At 44.0% G+C, this 19,956-nt stretch overlaps 1 protein-coding gene across 1 annotated transcript in view; it reads left to right on the forward strand.

Annotated features, from left to right (window-relative positions):
* The window catches only part of MBOAT2 (membrane bound glycerophospholipid O-acyltransferase 2), a 169,671-nt gene that overhangs the window by 116,578 nt on the left and 33,137 nt on the right, over positions 1 to 19,956 (forward strand). Inside the window, exon 6 of the mRNA XM_006123617.5 lies at positions 15,145 to 15,199. Coding sequence (XP_006123679.1) covers positions 15,145 to 15,199 — 55 coding nt within the window. The remainder of the gene's footprint in view (positions 1 to 15,144; positions 15,200 to 19,956) is intronic.

Genomic DNA, 19,956 nt, shown 5'->3' on the forward strand with positions numbered 1-19,956 from the left:
TTACTAAAATGTTTAGACATGAACAGAGAGACTGCATAGTTATTTATTGTGATAATATAAGGAAGTGAGTCTTAAGGGTGGGACTTAAAGAAACAATTGGTATCAGGTTATTTTATGGGCTAGATGGATCTCTTGGTCATTTTGAGAAATAACAATATACTCTGGCCCATTAAAGACTGATAACATTGTTTTGGCTCAGACTAATTGAATTAATTTTAAAATGCTTAGAGACAAGATTAAGTATGGAAAGGATGACCTCTGGGGTTATAGTCCCAAACAGCTGGGCAAACTATCTGTTCCATTGAATCAGGTAGCCATAAAAAACTTCTTATCTATTGTTTTTAAAAGTCTTGTTTGTATAAAGTGAACTGAAATTATGGCCAGACAATCTTTTCTTATTTCAGATTGCTGTACATTATATTGTTTGTATCGCACTGAAGTTTGCTTGAAGAAATTCTGTGATTGTTTGTTTCCTTTTTGGAAATTCACAAAAAATGTGATATGGTTTTCATGAGAGTTTCCCAGTGAGAAATAAATGCATTTGTTGTTTTTTTGAAACTTGTAAGTCAACTTTTCCATCCTAGTAACTCTCTGTAGTTCTGTCCTCCAGTCTCTATTGTCTGGCTTTTATTTTATTTTATTTTATTTTATTTTATTTTATTTTATTTTAAAGACTACAGGAATTAAACGTTGCTTAAGGATGAACCGTTAAGTATCTTGCAATCTATACTGAACACAGCTAATGTTGACAGTGTAGGAGGGGAGATTAAAGAATGGCAGTGACTGATTGGGCTTCTTTCCAGTTCGTTTTATATTTATACCTTATCAGGGTTAAGCACAAGGACCTTGTCCGTCCCATTCACTTGGTCATTTGGTGTTAACAGTTTCTCTACAGAGTCTGCAGATTTCAAACAGATTAATTCAAAGAGATGTTTGCGTAAACTGTTCTTATATTTATTATAACTCTAACAAGTTATAATATTCAAAATTCAAATTAAGATGTTCACTGGAATTCCCCTGCATTTTAAATTCATCTGTGTACTGTCAGTGACTTTTCCTCACTCTGTCTTTCATCTCTCTTTGCTCAAGAAGAGCAAATATACATTTTTAAAACGTCTCTGCTATAGCAGTATCATGTTTGCACTGGTGTATTGAGATTAGCTTGTCCCACTTTCCTCTTTGTCTTGCCTCTAAATTTTAAAATTTATAAAACAATCAGACATTTGCTCTAGGCTAAGCTATGATACAAAATATCTCAATTCGGTATACAGGCAGTCCCCGGGTTACGTACAAGATATGGACTGTAGGTTTGTTCTTAAGTTGAATTTGTATGTAAGTCGGAACTGGTACATATTGTAGGGGAAACTCTAGCCAAACATTTCTCCAGAGCTCAGTTTTATTCTCCCACACCTCACTTCCCTCAATCCTTTCTTCTCAAGCTGACGTGTCTGCTGAGAAAAGCCGCTCCGTGTCTCCCTGGTCTGCTGGGGGGGAGGGGCGCTAGCTTCGCGTCTCCCTGGTCTGCTGGGGGAAAGCAGCTAGTGCGGGGTTGCCTCACCCCATTTGTAAGTAGGGATCCGATGTAAGTTGGATCCGTGTAACCCGGGGACTGCCTGTACTTTATTTCAGTACCATGTTTTTATAGGGGAAAATGGGAGTTGAGTTCTATTAAGTCAAGGAGAAGAAGTATGTAGAGTAGATCATAGAGGGTAATAGATGAACTCTTTCAGAGGAAAATACTTTCAAAAGTACAGATTTCACAAACTATTTTCATGATTACTTAACACCCAGGATTTTAGAGTCTAAAAACTCTTTTATTACTCTAAATAACTCATGGTATTCCAGGAACCTCTTTTTACCACTGGCTGAGATCACAATAGGTTCGTTTTATATATTGAGATGGATATTTGCATAATAGTTTAGCTAACAGTGGCATGTGTGGTCTCTGCTGAGAGCCAGTAGCCCACTGGTTGTTGTAACCATTGCAAAATGTAGCTATTGATAATATCTGTGCTGAAAATTATGTTCTTAGTGTCTTGGTATTAAGGCAGACCACCAGAGGTGACATATCTTGGAAACGTTCCTTTCAGGTAGGAGATAACAGGCGTTGTAAGTCTGACAATGTATGCCTATTTGCGTATCTAGCCAGGGGCCGATTGCAGAATCTATAAGAGAGGAAAACTGTGGGAATAAATAAACAGCAAGAGAATGTCCTGTTTATGAATGAAGACATGGGATTTGTCTGGTATGTCTTGGCATGCAGAGGAACACATGGCATCCTTCACCTAGGAGGCAACCTAATATTGTGCTTGTCTTATGAAAGGAAATCATAGCCATCATACTGCATGTGCTGCAAGGACTTTGGGTGAACAATACTTGGCCAGAGATGAGAGCATCTTGTTAATCAGATCTAGGCTCTAGAATGCCTGTTATGATTTTATTTTTTATGTAACCATATGTTCTGTCATGACTTCTCCAAGAAACTGGGAGAGAAATAGGAGGATCTTGATTCATTAGGAGACAGTGATTCTATTCTGCTAACTTAAAAGGAAAGCCTATCTAAATGTACCATAGTGAAGAATTAGATCAGATGAGAGTTGATGTCTAGCCTATAACTTGTATTAAAATCCATTTCTCTCTAGTGCTTTGTTCTGACTACAGTACTACATAAAAATATGTTTAAAGGTTATTGGCCAATATCACTAGTCACTGGTTCCTAAAGAGAGGAAATTCTGGCTCCCCAAACCCAGTTGCATATGCAGGATGACATACCAGGTGCAATCCAAACTAAAGAGTAGCTGTGTCACCCCTGCGCTGTAGCCTTGATGATGTAACCCATGGCTGTGTCTACATTGGCACCCTTTTCCGGAAAAGGGATGCTAATGAGAGCAGTCGGAATTGCAAATGCCCCGGGGATTTAAATATCCCCTGTGGCATTTGCATGAACATGGCTGCTGCTTTTTTCTGGCTCGGGGCTTTGCCGGAGAAAAGCACGAGTCTAGACAGGTATCTTTCGGAAAATAAAGCCTTTTCCAGAAGATCCCTTACTCCTGATTTTAAGTAGGAATAAGGGATCTTCCGGAAAAGGCTTTATTTTCCGAAAAATCCCGTCTAGACTGGCGCTTTTCTCCGACAAAGCCCTGAGCTGGAAAAAAGCGGCAGCCATGTTCATGCAAATGCTGCGGGGGATATTTAAATCCCCCGCGGCATTTGCAATTCCGACTGGTCTCATTAGCATCCCTTTTCCGGAAAAGGGTGCCAATGTAGACACAGCCCACGTGTCTGGCCTGATCACAAACAACCTTCAGCATGTACATCACTCTCAGCTTTTTCCACATCTCCCTGGAGTGTCCAACCACTAGGGTCATTGGGACACTTGGAGTATTCAGACATTTGCTGGCTTTCAAAAAAACTGCACGCTCCAGCTTAGCAGTTCCACCTCCCTCAGATCTAGCTCCCCTTAACACACAACACTTAGATGCATTTATAGTGAAATCGTGTATTTTTTTTAACAAAGCATACCGATTCAAATAGTACCACGTGAACATATTAGAAGCTTTGAATTCTGGGTTTTGGTGTTGAAATCCTGTTCTTTGCCACCAAAGCTATGGTGTCAGGCTCCGGCCATTTGGTAGTATCCTGGGGATATGTCTTCCTAGAGACATTTTAGTCAAGCAGCATTCAGTACTAGAGCATTAGAAGTGCAGCTGCTGGAAACATTGTGTAAATGTGAGTTCCAAAACATTGAATTTGAATTGGTAGGTGACTGGAAATAAAGAACAGGTACATTGCAAGAGAAATATGGTCCCAGGGAATTATGGAAAGATATTGGAGAATTGGCAGTATTTGAGTAGCACTAGCCACTCCCCGTCAGAGTGTCATTTTAGTGGATGACAAATTGTGCTTAGCCTATGCTATGCCACTTCCCATGGCAGCCAACCTGAGTTAAAAGCATCACCATCACTGAACTGGAATTGAAGGATTTTTGTGTGTTGAAAGGACTTGAGTTATGACTCACGTTACCTTTGCAGTGAAGACAAGTCCTTTGGGATTCTCAGTCTGGATCTGACAGTCTGCTACATCATGTTCAAACTGATTGTTTCCAACCACCGTCAGGGACAGTAACTGCTAAGGCTACTCATTCTACAGGTTAAACCTCTCTCATTTGGAACTCTGTGGTCCAGCAGGATTACAGATATTGCTAGACTAGAGAGCCCTGGCCACAGAGGTTGAGAGTGGCAGCCTGCGGGACCAATGACCTGGGAAAGAGAGCCCCGGGAGAGATTGCCACCCTGTGGGAGATGGGGTCAGGGAGCCCCAAGAGTCTCTGCTGCCTTGCGCGAGGCCAGGCAGGGAAACTTGGAAGCAGCTGCTGCACCATGTAGAATTGGGGGCAGTGAACCCTTGGAACAGCTGCAGCCCCACTCAGGGCTGGGGAACCCTGGGAAGAGTAGCCAGGGGCTGGGGAGCCCTGGGCGCAGCTGCTGCCCCATCTGGGGTCAGGGACCCCCAGGAACAGAGCCCCACAAGCGGGCTGAGGGCAGCAGAACCAGACAGGTGGGCCAGAGGAGGTCAGGCCTCCGGGTTCTTCTGGGACAGCAGCCAGGAGGGGAGCCCTGGGAAAGTCCAGACGCCTGACCTACCCGAGGGTATGTCTACACTACAGCACTAATTCGAACTAACTTAGTTCGAATTAGTTTATTCGAACTAAGCTAATTCGAATTAGCGCATCTAGACTTAAAAACTAGTTCGAATTAGCGTTTTGCTAATTCGAACTAGCATGTCCACACTGAGTGGACCCTGAAGCATTGCCGGCAGGGCATCAGATTAGGACTTAGAGCGTGGAGCTGCTGTCTCAGGCTAGCCGAGGGCTGTGCTTAAAGGGTCCCGACCCCTACCCCGGACAGACAGTTCTCAGGGGTTCCCCGCCTGCAAAGCAGTCCTGGTTTGGAGTGCCCTGAGTGCCCACACTCGGCACATCACAGCACTCGGCCATCAGCCCGGCTGCACTTGCCGTAGGCTGCCATCTGGGGGGAGGTTAATCGGGGGTCTGCAGGAGAGCTTCCACCCTGAGGAGCCTGCAGAGCCAGCCCAGTCCTCCCCATCGGGGGCTCGTACCCCATTCCTCCCTCACCTCCTTCCACGTATCCCTCCCTAGCCCCCCTTCCTGATGTACACAATAAAGGACACGTGTGTTCAAAAATAGAAACTCTCTTTATTGAACAAAACTCGGGGAGACTGGGAAAAGGAGATGGGAGAGGGGAAGAGAGAGGATGGGAGAGGGGAGGGCAACTAAAATGATCAGGGGTTTGGAACAGGTCCCATATGAAGAGAGGCTAAAGAGACTGGGACTTCTCAGCTTAGAAAAGAAGAGACTGAGGAGGGATATGATAGAGGTCTGTAAAAGCATGAGTGGTATGGAGAGGGTGCATCAAGAAAAGTTCTTCATTAGTTCCCATAATAGAAGGACTAGAGGACACCAAATGAAATGAATGGGTAGCAGGCTTCAGACTAGCAACAGAAAGTTGTTCTTCACAAAGCAAATAGTCAACCTGTGGAACTCCTTGCTGCAGGAGGCTGTGAAGGCTAGAACTAGAACAGAGTTTAAAGAGAAGTTAGATAAAGTCATGGAGGTTGGGTCCATGGAGTGCTATTAGCCAGGGGGTAGAAATGGTGTCCCTGGCCTCTGTTTGTGGAAGGCTGGAGATGGATGGCACGAGACAAATGGCTTGGTCATTGTCTTTGGTCCATCCCCTCCAGGGTCCCTAGTGTTGGCCACTGTCAGCAGACAGGCTACTGGGCTAGATGGACCTTTGGTCTGACCCAGGACGGCCATTCTAAGCTCAGGGCTCAGGGTCGGGGGTCTCAGTGGACCACCCTGATTTTCATGCAAACCTGCTCCTGGGTGGCCAGGCTGGCAGCTATCCTGCCCTAGACGGCCACTTTCCTGTGCCTAGTGCGGACGTTGTGGATGAGGTCCACGATGTCCGCACTAGATCAGGTGGGCGCCCGCCTCTTGCGGACCCGGGCAGGCTCCCGGGAGTCGCCAGCCTGATCCCGGGAAGAGGCAGAGGGCTGGGTGGCAGCGGGTGGCTGGTTCGTGCCGTGCCAGGTGCAGGGTCTGCTGGCTGGGTGCTGGCAGGCTTGCACCTGGCACGGGCACCATAGCCAGCCCATGTCCCTTTGAGGGCTCCGGGGCCGGGAGGGGGGCAGACGAGTTTCCCTGGTGGTGCCCAGAGTGGCCACCAGGGCAAGCTGGGGAGGGCTAGCCTCCCACTAGTTCAAATTAAGTGGCCACACAGCCCTTAATTCGAACTGCTTAATTCAAAGTAGGCATTAGTCCTCGTAGAATGAGGTTACCTAGTTCGAATTAAGTGCTCCGCTAGTTCGAATTAAGTTCGAACTAGCGGTTTGTATGTGTAGCGCCTATCAAAGTTAATTCGAACTAACATCTGTTAGTTCGAATTAACTTTGTAGTGTAGACATACCCCTAGTCTGGCAAATTCCCTCATTCTGGACCACTCAGGTCCCAAGGGTGCTGGACGCAGGAGGTTCAACCTGTACCATTATTTCTTATACTTCTTTAGTGTATATTTTATGACTATTAGAAAAGGGGCTCACTTCCTTGGTAGTTAGGCTCTGCTATTTGTCATACTCGGAGGATGAAATATCCATTCCCATATACAGTACAGAGATATCATGGCAGTGACAGAGCTAGATACCATATGGATAATTAAGAACACTACTACATATGTTAAACTCTATATTTCCACTTTCTGTGAGCCTAGTGTGCATTTTTTCAAAATGAAATCTCTGTGTGCTAATTTGGTAGAGGCAAACCTGGTTCCAACCCAAAGCTTCTCTTACTTGAGCAGGATTTATATGTATTGTAAATTAACATGAACTTTTTACATTATCATTAAATCTTAAACTTCATTCTGTTGCACCTTTGATACACACTTCCCCATTTAAAAGTTTGAGTAGCTTTATTCTTTGTTGCTTGAGGAAAACTTGGGCTGTGTCTACATTGCCACTTTCAGCACTAAAGCTTTTGTCGTTCAGGGATATGAACCGCCAGCCCCAAGCAATAGAAGTTGTAGTGCTGAAAAGCACCAGTATAGGCACTTTATCACCAGGAATCAGGCTCCCAGCAGTAAAGCTACCATCCCTCATTTAGGGTGGGCTTTTTTTGTCACCTGGAGAGCTCTCCACTGGGGATAAAGAATGACTACACTGCCTGTACTCTGATATTTATGTATTTACATCACTTGATATATATTTGTGACTACTGGTTGTTTTGTAGTGATATTAAGGCTGTTGGCAAAAAGGCAGGAAAAGGGCTTGGTCAGGTGACCACTAATCTGCCCAGATACCAAAGGGTATAAAAGCCCTGAGCGTGAACTCTGAGGCACTGCCCTCAGTGGTGAGAGCCACATCGATGTTCGCATCCTTGGATCAAGATCCACAAAGAGAGCTTGAAAATATCTCAACTACTCTGACAAACTGACTTACCTGAATCGGATCCATTTGCACCAGTGCCTCAATTTCTCCTGTACTGTTTCACCAAATGCAGTTGTAAGTCTAGTTTCTGGCTGTAAGTTCTGGTGACTTGATGAAAACTTACCGGTTAAGCATAGGATATTTTAGCCATCATCTCTGAGGGGTCCTGGGCTTTATGCCTAATGAATACAAAAACATCAAGCAGTTTTCCTTGTTGTTTAAAATAACAAGTCAGTGAGTTTCTTACAGTCACTCTCCCTTGCTGTCAGTGACCAAACGGGTGATAGATCCTGATTTGGGAAAACCAAACCTGCAGGATTATTAACGGGGGTCCTTTAATTATTATTCTCATTTTTATTTTCCCCTCATTTCATGCCTGTGTCACAGTGCTGCAGAATATTCATTCAGAGCTGTGACCAACCAAAGCTGTGATCCTCCGATACCTGTGGAGATGTAGGAAAATATAGCAGAGATGGCCCGCCAGGGACTATCCCTATGGGCTGCCATTTTTTAATTGCCCACCCCTGCTATAGTTGGAGATCAATTTAAACACCTCAACCTGAACTCCTTCTTAGATTCATCTCAGCCTTTGATATGATCCCCACACTTCTGTATGAGGTGGCCAGGTGGGATTTTCTGTGTGGCCCACGGGGCGTTTTGTTGACTGTTGCCCCTGAACATGGTTGCCAGATTCCACTGGTTTCTGTCCATGTAGTTTTTCCTACCAATATTACTAAAATGTCATACACATAAGCAAGGCCAGGTGAAGTGCGGTGTGTGCTGATTGCACACAACATTGACTGTGAGAGCCATGCATTCCCTCTGCATTCAGTCAAAGCACTGCTATGGTTCATCTGGCATACCCAGCAAATTCTAGGTATGCAAGCACAGTTAGCAAAATCCTCTCTGTCTTGGGAGACCATCTTGATTGCGACAGTCTTGTGACCCACTGAGATGGAGGCCCACTCACTAGTCTAGGTAGCCTATAATGCTGTAAGGGATCAAAATAATTTAAAAAACCCAAATATGCATTATGAAATGACCAAATTAAAACTTAGTAATAATTACACTGTCCATTTACAAAGAAGGATAAATATTATTCTTTCTTTGCTAATGGGAAAACTGAGGCAAAGAAGAGTGGAAAGCTTTGCCTAAGGTAAGTTAGCAAATCTCTGCCAGACTCTGGAATAGATGCCAGTTTTCCTGACTTACAGACTAGTGCTTTTATGTTTACATTTCAACTATTTTGGGACCAGGATGATAATTCCTGGATGACCCTAACCTTTCAAAGTTTGGTGAAACTATAGGAGGTAGCTAAACAGTTGTTGTATAAACAATAAAGGGTATAAGTGAAAAGGATTGTGTCTTCATCCTGCAAGAATTTATGTGCACATAACTTCATGCTGTATGTAGCCACACTGCCTGGCTGTGTCTACACTGCACCCCTTTTCCGGAAAAGGGATGCAGATTAGACACATCGGAATAGCAAAATCAGCGGGGGATTTAAATATCCCCCGCGGTATTTGCATTAACATGGCTGCCGCTTTTTTCCAGCTTGGGGATAAGCCGGAGAAAAGCGCCAGTCTAGACGTGATTCTCCGGAAAATAAGCCCTTTTCCGGAGGATCTCTTATTCCTACTTATTCCGGAAAAGGGGTGCAGTGTAGACACAGACGCTATGTTTAGACTGCATCCCTCTCCTCAAAAAGCAGTACAGGATCTGCCGAAAAAGCTCCCCACTCTCGGCAGAACTCTCGGCAGAACCGTGGCTACACTTTACTTTCACTTTCGACACTGGGCCTGATCGGTACAGCGTTGGAACGTGAGTATTCAAATGAAGCCCGTGATATTTAAATCCCGGGCTCATTTGCACTTCCGAAGTGCTTGAATTGCACCCTTCTGTCGGCAGAAGCCATTGAGTTAGTACCGTGGTCCCCAACCCGGTGCCCGTGGGCGCCATGGCGCCCGCCGGGCTCTTTACATGCGCCCGCGGAGCAATCTGGGCTGGCAGGTGCCAGCCCCGGGCGCATGGCCGGTCCCGGCCCCGGGGGCGCCGCGCGTACCCTTGCCAGCTCCGGCCCCGGCCTTGGCCCCGCGGCGATTACGGGGGGGGGGGCCCGGCCCCGTGGCTATGGGGGGGCCCCGCCCCCGGGCATGCGGCTGGGGGGGCCGCCCCTGGGCGGGCAAGTGTCCCCGCCCCCTGGCGCCTGGCAGGCGAATGGCCACGCCCCCTGGCGCCCGCCAACCTGAAAAGGTTGGGGACCACTGAGTTAGTAAGACTGTTCCTGTGCAAAAAGCTAAGTATGTGTCTAGGAGCTGGGAGAACTGGGATCTAAATAATTTTGAGCTATGTTTGTGGGCTGAGTTTGCTGTTGAGGATCTTTTACTGCATGAAGAAAATCACTTAGGTAAAAACATGAATGTTATATTAGGAGCCATGGAACAAACGGAAAAAGGCCAAAACAGGCATTATTCATAACATTGTGGGACTATAGTCATACTTTTTAAAGACATTTGCACCACACTCCCATTAACAGTGTTTTAATGCAAAAATAAATTTGGTTGTTAAATATATTGCAATTTCTGCATAACATATACATTATACAATAAACCCAAATTCAACAACAAATGTGTAGGGGTTGAAAAAAAACAAGCATTTAGACACACACTGTTTATTTGTTTTGCAATAGTGCATAGGAGCCCCAGTCATGTAACCGGAGCTCTAAGAGCTGTGCAAATTCAGATAAAAAAATAGTGCTGCTGCTTTAGAGTTTATAGGTTAAGGCGAGAGACAAGTGGTGGATACAGACAAACAGATGGGGCAATTGAGATAGTTGCTACTGGAGGCTGCTGCTGACTAACTGGAAAGAAAGACTATTGTGAGATAAATGTTAGATCTTTTGTTTTGTCGTTTGACCAAATGTGGGGATATAACAGGCCAGTAATGCATGAGTAGGGGAGATAAGTTCCAGACCACTGTAGAAGAGCTGTGTAAATAGATTGCATAGATCAGAAAATTCATCTGAGAGCATAGTTATTAGCCCAGTAAAGGTTTGCAAACTTGGGCCGATGTTTTCACATTTATTATTCCTTTCTCGAATCTAAAATATTGTTGTCTACTTAGAGCTCCATCTTTCTGGAACTAGGGGTACATCTAAACTACATGGCTCCGTTGACGGAGCCATGTAGATTTGTTTGTTCGGCAAAGGGAAATGAAGCCGCGATTTAAATAATCACGGATTCATTTAAATTTAAATGGCTGCTGCGCTGAGCCGACAAACAGCTGATCAGCTGTTTGTCGGCTCAGTGCGCTAGTCTGGACGCTCCCCTGCCAACATGAAAGCCCTTTATCAACCTCCCAGGTAAACCTCATCCTATGAGGCATAACCACAGTGTCTCGTTGCTCTAACACAGGAGGAAATATCCTTCAGTCATTCCATAGCAACAGCACTCTAATGAAGAGGAACTTCATAATCCCTAACGTTTAGTAGTTAAGTACCACTACACTAAAGACTTTACAGTGTATTTGGCTGTGAATTAATGCAATGGCTTTAAAGTGGTGTGCATGTGTTCCCTTCTGCTGCTGATGTGTGGTGTGTGTTGGTTGAGAGACACTTCCTATTCTCTGCCCTCACCGCAGATTGGAGGAGACACTTGATGGCTGCCTGCAAGGTTGTGACATGTAAGGGAATAGGGAGCAGTGGCCTTCTGGCACTCTCTCTGGGTAGTAACGGTAGTTCGAATTAGGATCTTTAATTCGAACTACCTACTCCGTGCCGCATGGAGCCACAGGCACGGAGTGTGGACTAAGGGGGATTTAAAAATGGCGGCGCCCGGGAACATGCAAATGAAGCCTGGGATATTTAAATCTCGGGCTTCATTTGCAACTCCACTTGCTCTAATTACCCTACCTAGCTCGAACTAACGTACCCTCTGGACTTAAAGACGGTAGTAGATGAAGCTGCCAAATACCATTAGGCCTGAGTAGGGGAAAAAGGAAAAGTTATTAACCTTTCTGAAGACCAAAATAACAGGGAAACCGAATGAGTGAAGGTAGATAGAGGGATGTCTTTTTGAAGATGGAAGTTGGAATTTTTGAAGAGCTGTTGTATGTAGTATATCTAAGGAATTTGGGCAGGACACCTATTAGTCACCAAGGCCACGATTAAGTCACTGCTAATAAATATACAATTAAAGCCCTGTTTAACATACATGGATTCCCTCAAGAGGAGCTCTTTGTAACAGTGTTTATTTCCTTCTCATTTTGACTTTGACTTTGTTGATTTGTTGCACAGTGTGTAATCAGATTCATTCGTTGACTAGCAATAGCACTTTTCCCCCCATTACTTAATCCTGTTTTATACTAGCACATTATGACAGCATAGGTGCTATTTCCTGTTATTCTATCTTGAAGAAAAATGAGTCTGATCAAAATATAATATGTAATATTTTGGAGATCAGTATTCTCGTAAAAATCTGATATGTGCACATTTAAGGGTTCATTTAGGCTGCTCTTATGTTCATACTATAGGTACTTTAAGTATAAAAGTTTTTTTACATCAGATTTTTATTTTGATTTGGTTGTAGTGAATTTAAAGTAGGTTCAGTCCCTTGGGTAGTATTGCAAGGGAAATTTAGAGTCACTTTTTTGTCACTCCTCCCATGACTGTTCTAGTGTGGGTCTGTGTGATGCAGTACCTGCATCTCTGCTGTAGTGTCAGGTGAGGTGAGAGTATGATGGTGGAAAAGAGGAAGTGCCACCTGGTTGGTTTCCTGCCTTAGCGGTGATAAGAGGGCTTTAGGAGGCCACCCACTCTTTTCAACTCTTCATTTGGACGTGGGAAGATGTGAATGTGGCAGTTTCCTATTCCAGTGTGATGGATCAGACCAAGATAAGCTCAGGTCTTCTTTGAAGGAAGAAATAGGGTTGTGAGAGAATGCTGCATCTCATGATCTCTGCTTCATCAGAAACTGGTTGTGCAAGTCACCATGTGTATAAGTGGTTGTAAAGACTCTACTTTAAATAAAGCCAAATTAAAGCATGCACTATACACTTGTTCTTAGAACCCCAGTTCCTAGAATCACATGGAGACAACTTATTTGATCTTTTATTTTTAAAAAGGAATGTCCAACCCTCATAATTTCAAAGAAGACTTTGCAAATGTGAACTAAGTTTGTGCAACAATATCTGTCTGAATCTTCGGACAGCTTGAGCTCATAGCCCAGAGATTACTGAACTGCTCTTGTTTTTTAGTGGGATGTTACTACCAAGACCCATTACTCAGAGATTACTGCCAACATCACCAGTAAAGGGCATTGTGCATAGCAGGAGGATATGAGTACTCATGCTGACTCCCGATGTAGGTTTATAGGATCCCTGAATTTCCAAACCTGCTTCTCCAAAGAGGCAAGGAAACCTGTTGTTGCTCCTAAAAATATTTAAAGGATTATATAATGCTGCCTCTGCCTCATTGCTACGTTATTAGGGTGAGACCACTGTATAGGGGTGATACACAAGGCCTCCATCATAGTGTGTTTAGGGTCTAGAATTACCTTCATCTGTCTGTAACTGTAACAATTTTGTGCTTTAAGTATGTAATAAACAGCAGTTTTGAGCTGATAATGGCATAATCATTTACTTCTTGGTGTGATGTCCCAGATTAGCAAGATTTTTGAGGAACTGAGAAACTATATTGGATCATGAAGGAGTGACGTGACAGTTTCGGGCAGTATTCTTGAAAGGCCTTGCTGAAATAAGTTTAAGTATGTTATGGGGCCCATTGTATTCTTTTTTTCATGTGTGGACCCTTAAAAATTCAAATGGAGGTACAGACACCTTTGGAATTCTTAGATATAGTCTGCGGACGACCAGGGAATCTGTGGACCACAGGTTAAAAACTACTGTTCTATGGTATTGACACCATTTTGTGGACTCCTTAGATATAGTCTGCAGACCTCCTTCTCAAGAGCCTGCAGGCCAGAGATTGAAAATCATTCTATTAATACTTTATGTACGATTATGGACCGTTATTTTATGTAACATTTCTTTGGGGAGGGATGGGCTGAGAACCATGCTAGACAAGAATGGACTTTTGGAACTAAAAGCATTAAGTGGTTTATTTGGAGATTCTCTAAGGGTATGTCTACACTATCCCCCTAGTTCGAACTAGGGAGGCTAATGTAGGCATTTGAAGTTACAAAACAAGTCCTGGAATGAGGTTTAACAGGCAGTTCGAACTAGGGCTTTATTTCAAACTACCGGATCCCTGTCGCGTGTAGATGCGAGCAGTTAGTCCGGACTTGTAAATTTAAAAAAAAAATGGCGACCGGCTGAGAAGATGCAAATCAAGCGCAGGATATTTAAATCCTGGGCTTGATTTGCAACTTCAAATGCCTACATTTGCCTCCCTAGTTCGAACTAGGGGGATAGTGTAGACATACCCTAAGAGAAGGTGAATTCCCCATTTTCAGTTATGCAAAAATTCCCCAGTTCCTCATGTCCAGTTATGAAGCTACACGCTGAAGTGTGGACCATTGTCTATTGATTGTATGTTCCCAGAGTCTCAAGATCAAAAGCTCAATCTGTAATAAAGACTAACCTGTTCATAGGTGGACTAATTCTGAGCTAAGGCTGTTATGAACTTGTAACCATAGAAAAACGCCTTGGTGGGGGTTGAAGGACTGATTTCTACCAGAGCCCTTTTTGGAGTTGGGGAGAGCTCTGCTAAACTTATATTTAATGTGTTTACTCTGTAATGTTTTCACCTGAAGAATAAAGATGCTTGATTAGAGTTGTGACATAACTTGTAATTGATGGAAATTACAGCTATTACTAGCCCTTAGAGAGAAAGCAAAGTGCAGACACTGGCCTGTTTAGGCAGTCTGGCTTGTTGGGAATCTCAGACTGTGTCTACACTGCACCCCTTTTCCGGAAAAGGGATGCAGATTAGACACTTCGGAATTGCAAATCCGTGGGGGATTTAAATATCCCCCGCGGCATTTGCATTTACATGGCTGCCGCTTTTTTCCGGCTTGGGGATAAGCCGGAGAAAAGCGCCAGTCTAGACGCGATTCTCCGGAAAATAAGCCCTTTTCCGGAGGATTTCTTAGTCCTACTTTCAAGTAGGAATAAGAAATCCTCCGGAAAAGGGCTTATTTTCCGGAGAATCGCGTCTAGATTGGCGCTTTTCTCCGGCTTATCCCCAAGCCGGAAAAAAGCGGCAGCCATTTAAATGCAAATGCCGCGGGGGATATTTAAATCCCCCGCAGATTTGCAATTCCGATTCGTCTCATTAGCATCCGTTTTCTGGAAAGGGATGCCAATGTAGACGTAGCCACAGTGTGTACAGAGAACTGTAGCAGGTGGAGAGCAGGGACACTGGAGCAGTTTTTACAGTCGGGTGCTGATGATGGAAACAATCGAAACCATGTATTTGGTGTTTGTTATTACTACTTCAAACCAGGGGGCTCAGAGCGCCTCCAGCACCACTGCAAAACTGAGGAGCCAGGAGCATACAGTGGGTGCCTTCAAAGGATATTGGAAGGGGGATTACAGGTGCAGTTGCCCTGAACTGTGATTCAAGGAAACCAATTATCTCTGGCAAAGAAATGGCTAACTAGTGTTTATTTCTTCTCTTTTCTACAGGAATGTTTCGAAAGGAAGAAGAATTGACCCCATCACAGAGATGTTTGGCTGTAAGGTAGGCTTTCGTATATTTATAAGTCTAGTTTCAGTTTTGGATGCTTTGCATTGCATGAGGACTTTGTAGATCTGTAGTTCATAAATAAGATGTCAAGCTACATAATGGAGTCTGGTTTAGATTTCATGTATAGTATATTTGTAATTTAATTATATGTGGTTTTTTGCACTTGGAAGATATCTACTGAAATGGACTTTACATTTTACCAACAAGGCTTTTACTAAAACCAGACAATTTCTTATTGAAGTTTTTTTTTCTTGACAATGAAGAAGAAAAGCATATTTTCTATTTTGTAGGTGATTGATAACTACATGGTACAAAGAAACAAAATACTTTTCTCTGATTTCTGTATTATGACTTTTAGTTTAATTCTTTACTTCCTTTCTTTATTTGGAAGGCTTGCTAATAAGCTCCAATACCCTAGCTTATGTCACGGTGTCTGTCCAATCAAAGAGTACATAAGGTACTTTGGATTAATTTATTTGATTTTGTAGATATAGCTTTTCAAGGATTTAAGTATCCAACATCCAAAGTCTAGATCATTTTTATGGTGGAAGGATAAAAAACATTGAAGAATTTCTGCTCTTCAGAAATAGTTTTATTTTTAGTACTTATTATTTCAGAAATATTAATGGCTTAATTGCACTTCTTCCCCCCCCCCAAAAAAAATAACCCCTAGCAACTTCAAAAAATAATTTCAAATTCCTTACTTTTTCTCCTGACACAAAATAAAGTGAAAGAAAAGAAATCCTCTTGTTATGGCATTAGGGAAAGAGATGAGTCGTGAAAACCTAGAAGGATGGAGTTCATTCTATTGCAGCATGTTCTCGCTGACCACATTTGTCTTAAGAATGGTGTACAAAACTTCTTCAAGTGCTTGCTCATGTCCATTCTATTGTAGGAGTGTGTGCATCCTGATCATACTTGCCAGAAAATTTTCCCTCCCTGGTACTCTTTCTCTAGGTGCCTAAAGTGTTTGGGAGTGAGACTCACATTAGGCGATCACTGTCAGATTTGCAGGGACTTTACACCTCACATGAAGAAGAAGGATTGGGAGGTGTCAGCCGACGGTCAGGGCAGTGTGTGTATGTATGTTTCCGAGAAAAGGTTTAACGTCCGTGCCTTTACTGCTAGGACCGGGGTCCCATCGCAGAGGGTGGCCAGCAGGCCAACAGACGCCCCGTTATATAGGAAGAGCTTATTACACCTTAGATTTCAGCTGCTAGAATTTCATAATTCCTTCGCAGCGGGCAGCCTTGAGGAAAGACTGAAAGATGCCCCAGTGGGTCCTGTCACCTGGGAGTGACACAGATCCAAACGCCCAAGCTCTTCCTATAACTGTCCCTTTAGACCGGCTGAAGTTCTTTTAAATTGTGCTTGGTTCTGTTACAGCAACTGAAGGAGGCAGGTTAAAGCTTAAACAGTTACAGGTTTATTAAAGAAGCTTATAAATCATATGGTTACAATGGCTATTGCTCTATTTCTTAACTATTAGCAAAATATAGGTCTTAAAAATGGTTACAAAGAAGATAAAGATAGAAAAATAGAAATAATGGTACCAAGTAACAGCTTACTCTTTCTATGTGTACACTTAAGACAGAGGACCACATCCAGGTACCATTTTTACCCCCTTCTGTGCCTCTCGACTCCAGCATGTCAGGCCAGGGCCGGTCCCTCAATTCCTAGGAAAGACGAAAATACGAGGTGGGAGTCCCCATAGAACCTCGGGAGGTCAAACACCTAACCCGACCAGCAGGTAGAGGGTAGAATGACACTCAAAGTGAGTGTGTGCTGGGCCCATCTTTTATAATCATGAGGTCACGTATTTCTCTTTCTTATCTGTCATGCCAATTGATGCTGGTCTGTCTGCTGTGAGACCAGTTCTTACAAGGGAGTTGTGAACTTAATTTACACTTGTAAGAGAGAATTGAGGTGATTAAATTTTGAAGTACTGGACATTGTTTTCTCAGTGGGAAATTCCTCTTCCTGGGACTGTGTGTGTTCGAATCAACATAGGTGCCAGCTGCAGCCTCGAGGCCAGCTTATTGACTTAGCTGCTCTCTATCCACATATCTGTGTTTCAGCTTCTCAGGATCAGATGAGCCAGCATAGACTATGCTGATATTATTGCTCCTTCTCTGCCCTGTGCTTCAGAGAGGCAAATAAGATGGATGATATGGAGGCAGGCTGTCTGGCCACAGGAGGCCAAGTTGAAGTTTCTTCTTATAGAGAAGGGTGCTGAGACCTTCATCTGAGCTGGTCGGACTCAGCACTACAATGCTGTCAGTTACCACTCCTTTCATGAAGCAATATTCCCAGCAGTGCTCACCATCTCGGGTGCTTAGGAAGAGGCGTAAGAAGCAGCTAACCAATTGGTATGGGGCTGGTGTTCCCCAAAACAAAAGGCCAGGCACTGGAAGAAAAGTGAAGTATGACCAATATCAGGCCACTCTTCTGACGAGGCATCACAGCAGTTGCACCATAGAGACTAGAACCAGATGAACCATTGGCACAGTGAACCAGAGGGACAGTGCAATACTAATGCTATTGCAGCGCCATTCATGTTGGAGGCATTTTCTGCTGCCAGAGACCTGGTATAGCTATTAGTACTGTTGTTTCTGGCAGTATAGGAATGGGTTGTATTGGTACTGGAAGGCAAGACAGAGCATTTGGCTCCTAATTACATTTTGATTCCAGGGCCCACGGTATAATCTAACTGAAAACTAACCGTGCTGGCCTGAAGGTAGACTTCCTGATCTTGGCACTGGTTTCCAGCACTGGTGGAAACCACACTTCCATGGTCACTGGAAGAAGGCTCATTGTTGCAAAATTAGAGGTTGAGTTACACTCCTCTCATCTGAGGTTTTGCCACTACTATTCCTCCAGTATTCCTACCCTACCATGGACACAGACATAGCAATGCCAATGAGTATTTGGTTTAGTGGGCACTGACCCTTTTGGAACAAGTGCAAGGTTTCCTCGAATCCCTGGGCCCCATCTGAGGCACTCTTATTCAGTGGACTCTAAGGGAAAGCCACATCCCTCCCATTGGACCGCACCTGATTATGACTCTGGTACCAAACTCGGTGCCAAATTTCAGGAATCAACTCTATGGGATCATGTTGGAACAGAGGGGGAAGAGAAGTGCCCTCAGCCAGTGCTGGCCTTTTTTTCCTCCTGGATGGACAAGACTGTATTAGGGGCAGCGTGTTGCCTCCCCAGGATGGCCATAAGGCCCACCAGGATTTGTTCATGAGGATCATCTTAAATTTGGGCTTACAGCTAGAAGTAATAAAGGAGTCCTCCCATAGTTTGGTTTACATTCTGGCCATGGCGGGCCTGTCAAAAGTTGCTATGCCTTTCAGTGAGGCCATCTTGAACCCTGTGAAAGCCTCATGCAAACCTCCACATCTCTTCCCCTTATGTCAAAGAGAGCCAAGAGGAAATATTTTGTTTCTGCCCAGGGTTAAGAGTTCCTGTAAACTCTTCCTTCCTAGCCCCCAGGATCACTGGTGGTGTCTGCTGCCAATAAAGGGGAAATGCAAGGTCCTCAAGATGCAACACCTAAAGCAAAGGACTCCAAGGAAGTTGGACTTATTTAGTAGAAAAATCTACTCTACTGGGGGTCTGTAGCTTAGAATCACTAACCAGCAAGTGCTGTTGGGCAGATATGATTTAAACATGTGGGACTTCATGTTGAAGATCAGAGACTTGCTGCTGCAATAAGCCAGGCTGAAGTTCTTCTTACTGGAGATGAGAGGAAATACATGAGGGCTTACCTAAAAGCAGCCCTGGATAAAGATTTGGAGTCCTGGCCCATGGCTTCCACCGTAGCTGTGCATAGGAGTTCATGGCTACAATCCTCCAGTCTTCTGCAAATGCTCCAGGACCTTCCTTTTGAGGGAGTTACACTCTTTTTGGAACAGACCAGTGCTTTTTTTGTGACAGTACTGCCCAGTACACAGTACTGGCACCTCCAGACACAGTACTAGCACCTCCAGTCAGAGCTCAACAACTTTTTCCCTGGAGTACTGGCACTTTTTTTTAAAAACAAAAAAAGCACTGCAACAGACCAATGTGAGCAACTTCTTAAGACTCTGGGATTGTATACCTTGGCAACTTCAAGAAAGAACTACAGACCTCAACAGCCCTCCCAGTACTCCATCCCACTGGCCCATCAAGACTCAGAGGAAAAGGAGCAAGGACTCTAGGTGTAGCCTGCTGTGCCCTTCTATCCAGTGTCAATGTCTGTCCCACCCAAACACCTGTGATGCTCCAAAAAGGCCTTTTGATGAGATGCATGAGGATTTTGTACCTGTTGCAATGTTTATGTATCCTATTTGTGCTTTATTTATGGACCATCCATCCCACTTCATCCATGCATAGTCTCTCGATTTACTATGGATCATTGAGTGCTGAATGTGTTGGAAGTGGGACATACCTCCAGTTCATTTCTACACCTCCTTCCATTGTCTCTCCCTATTCCTCTTCAGGTACTAGGGATGTAAACAACTATCAAAGGCAGCAATGGGGGGAGAGCAGGAGCCGGTTTCGCCCAGCACTGTCTCTGTGGGGAGGCAGGAGGTAATGGGGACTGGGCGCAAGCCTGGAATCAGCTGATTCTAGGCTCTAATCTAGTCCTAGACACACCTTTGCTTTTTAAATGGATTAAGAGCCAACATAGAAAGTAGAAACTAGTACATTCAGTCAGATGTTTTGATTTTAGGCATCTGTTATCATAAATTTGAGTCCTAATT

Source organism: Pelodiscus sinensis, chromosome 3 (assembly GCF_052426305.1).
Source record: "Pelodiscus sinensis isolate ZL-2025 chromosome 3, ASM5242630v1, whole genome shotgun sequence".
Taxonomy (NCBI): Eukaryota; Metazoa; Chordata; order Testudines; family Trionychidae; genus Pelodiscus; species Pelodiscus sinensis.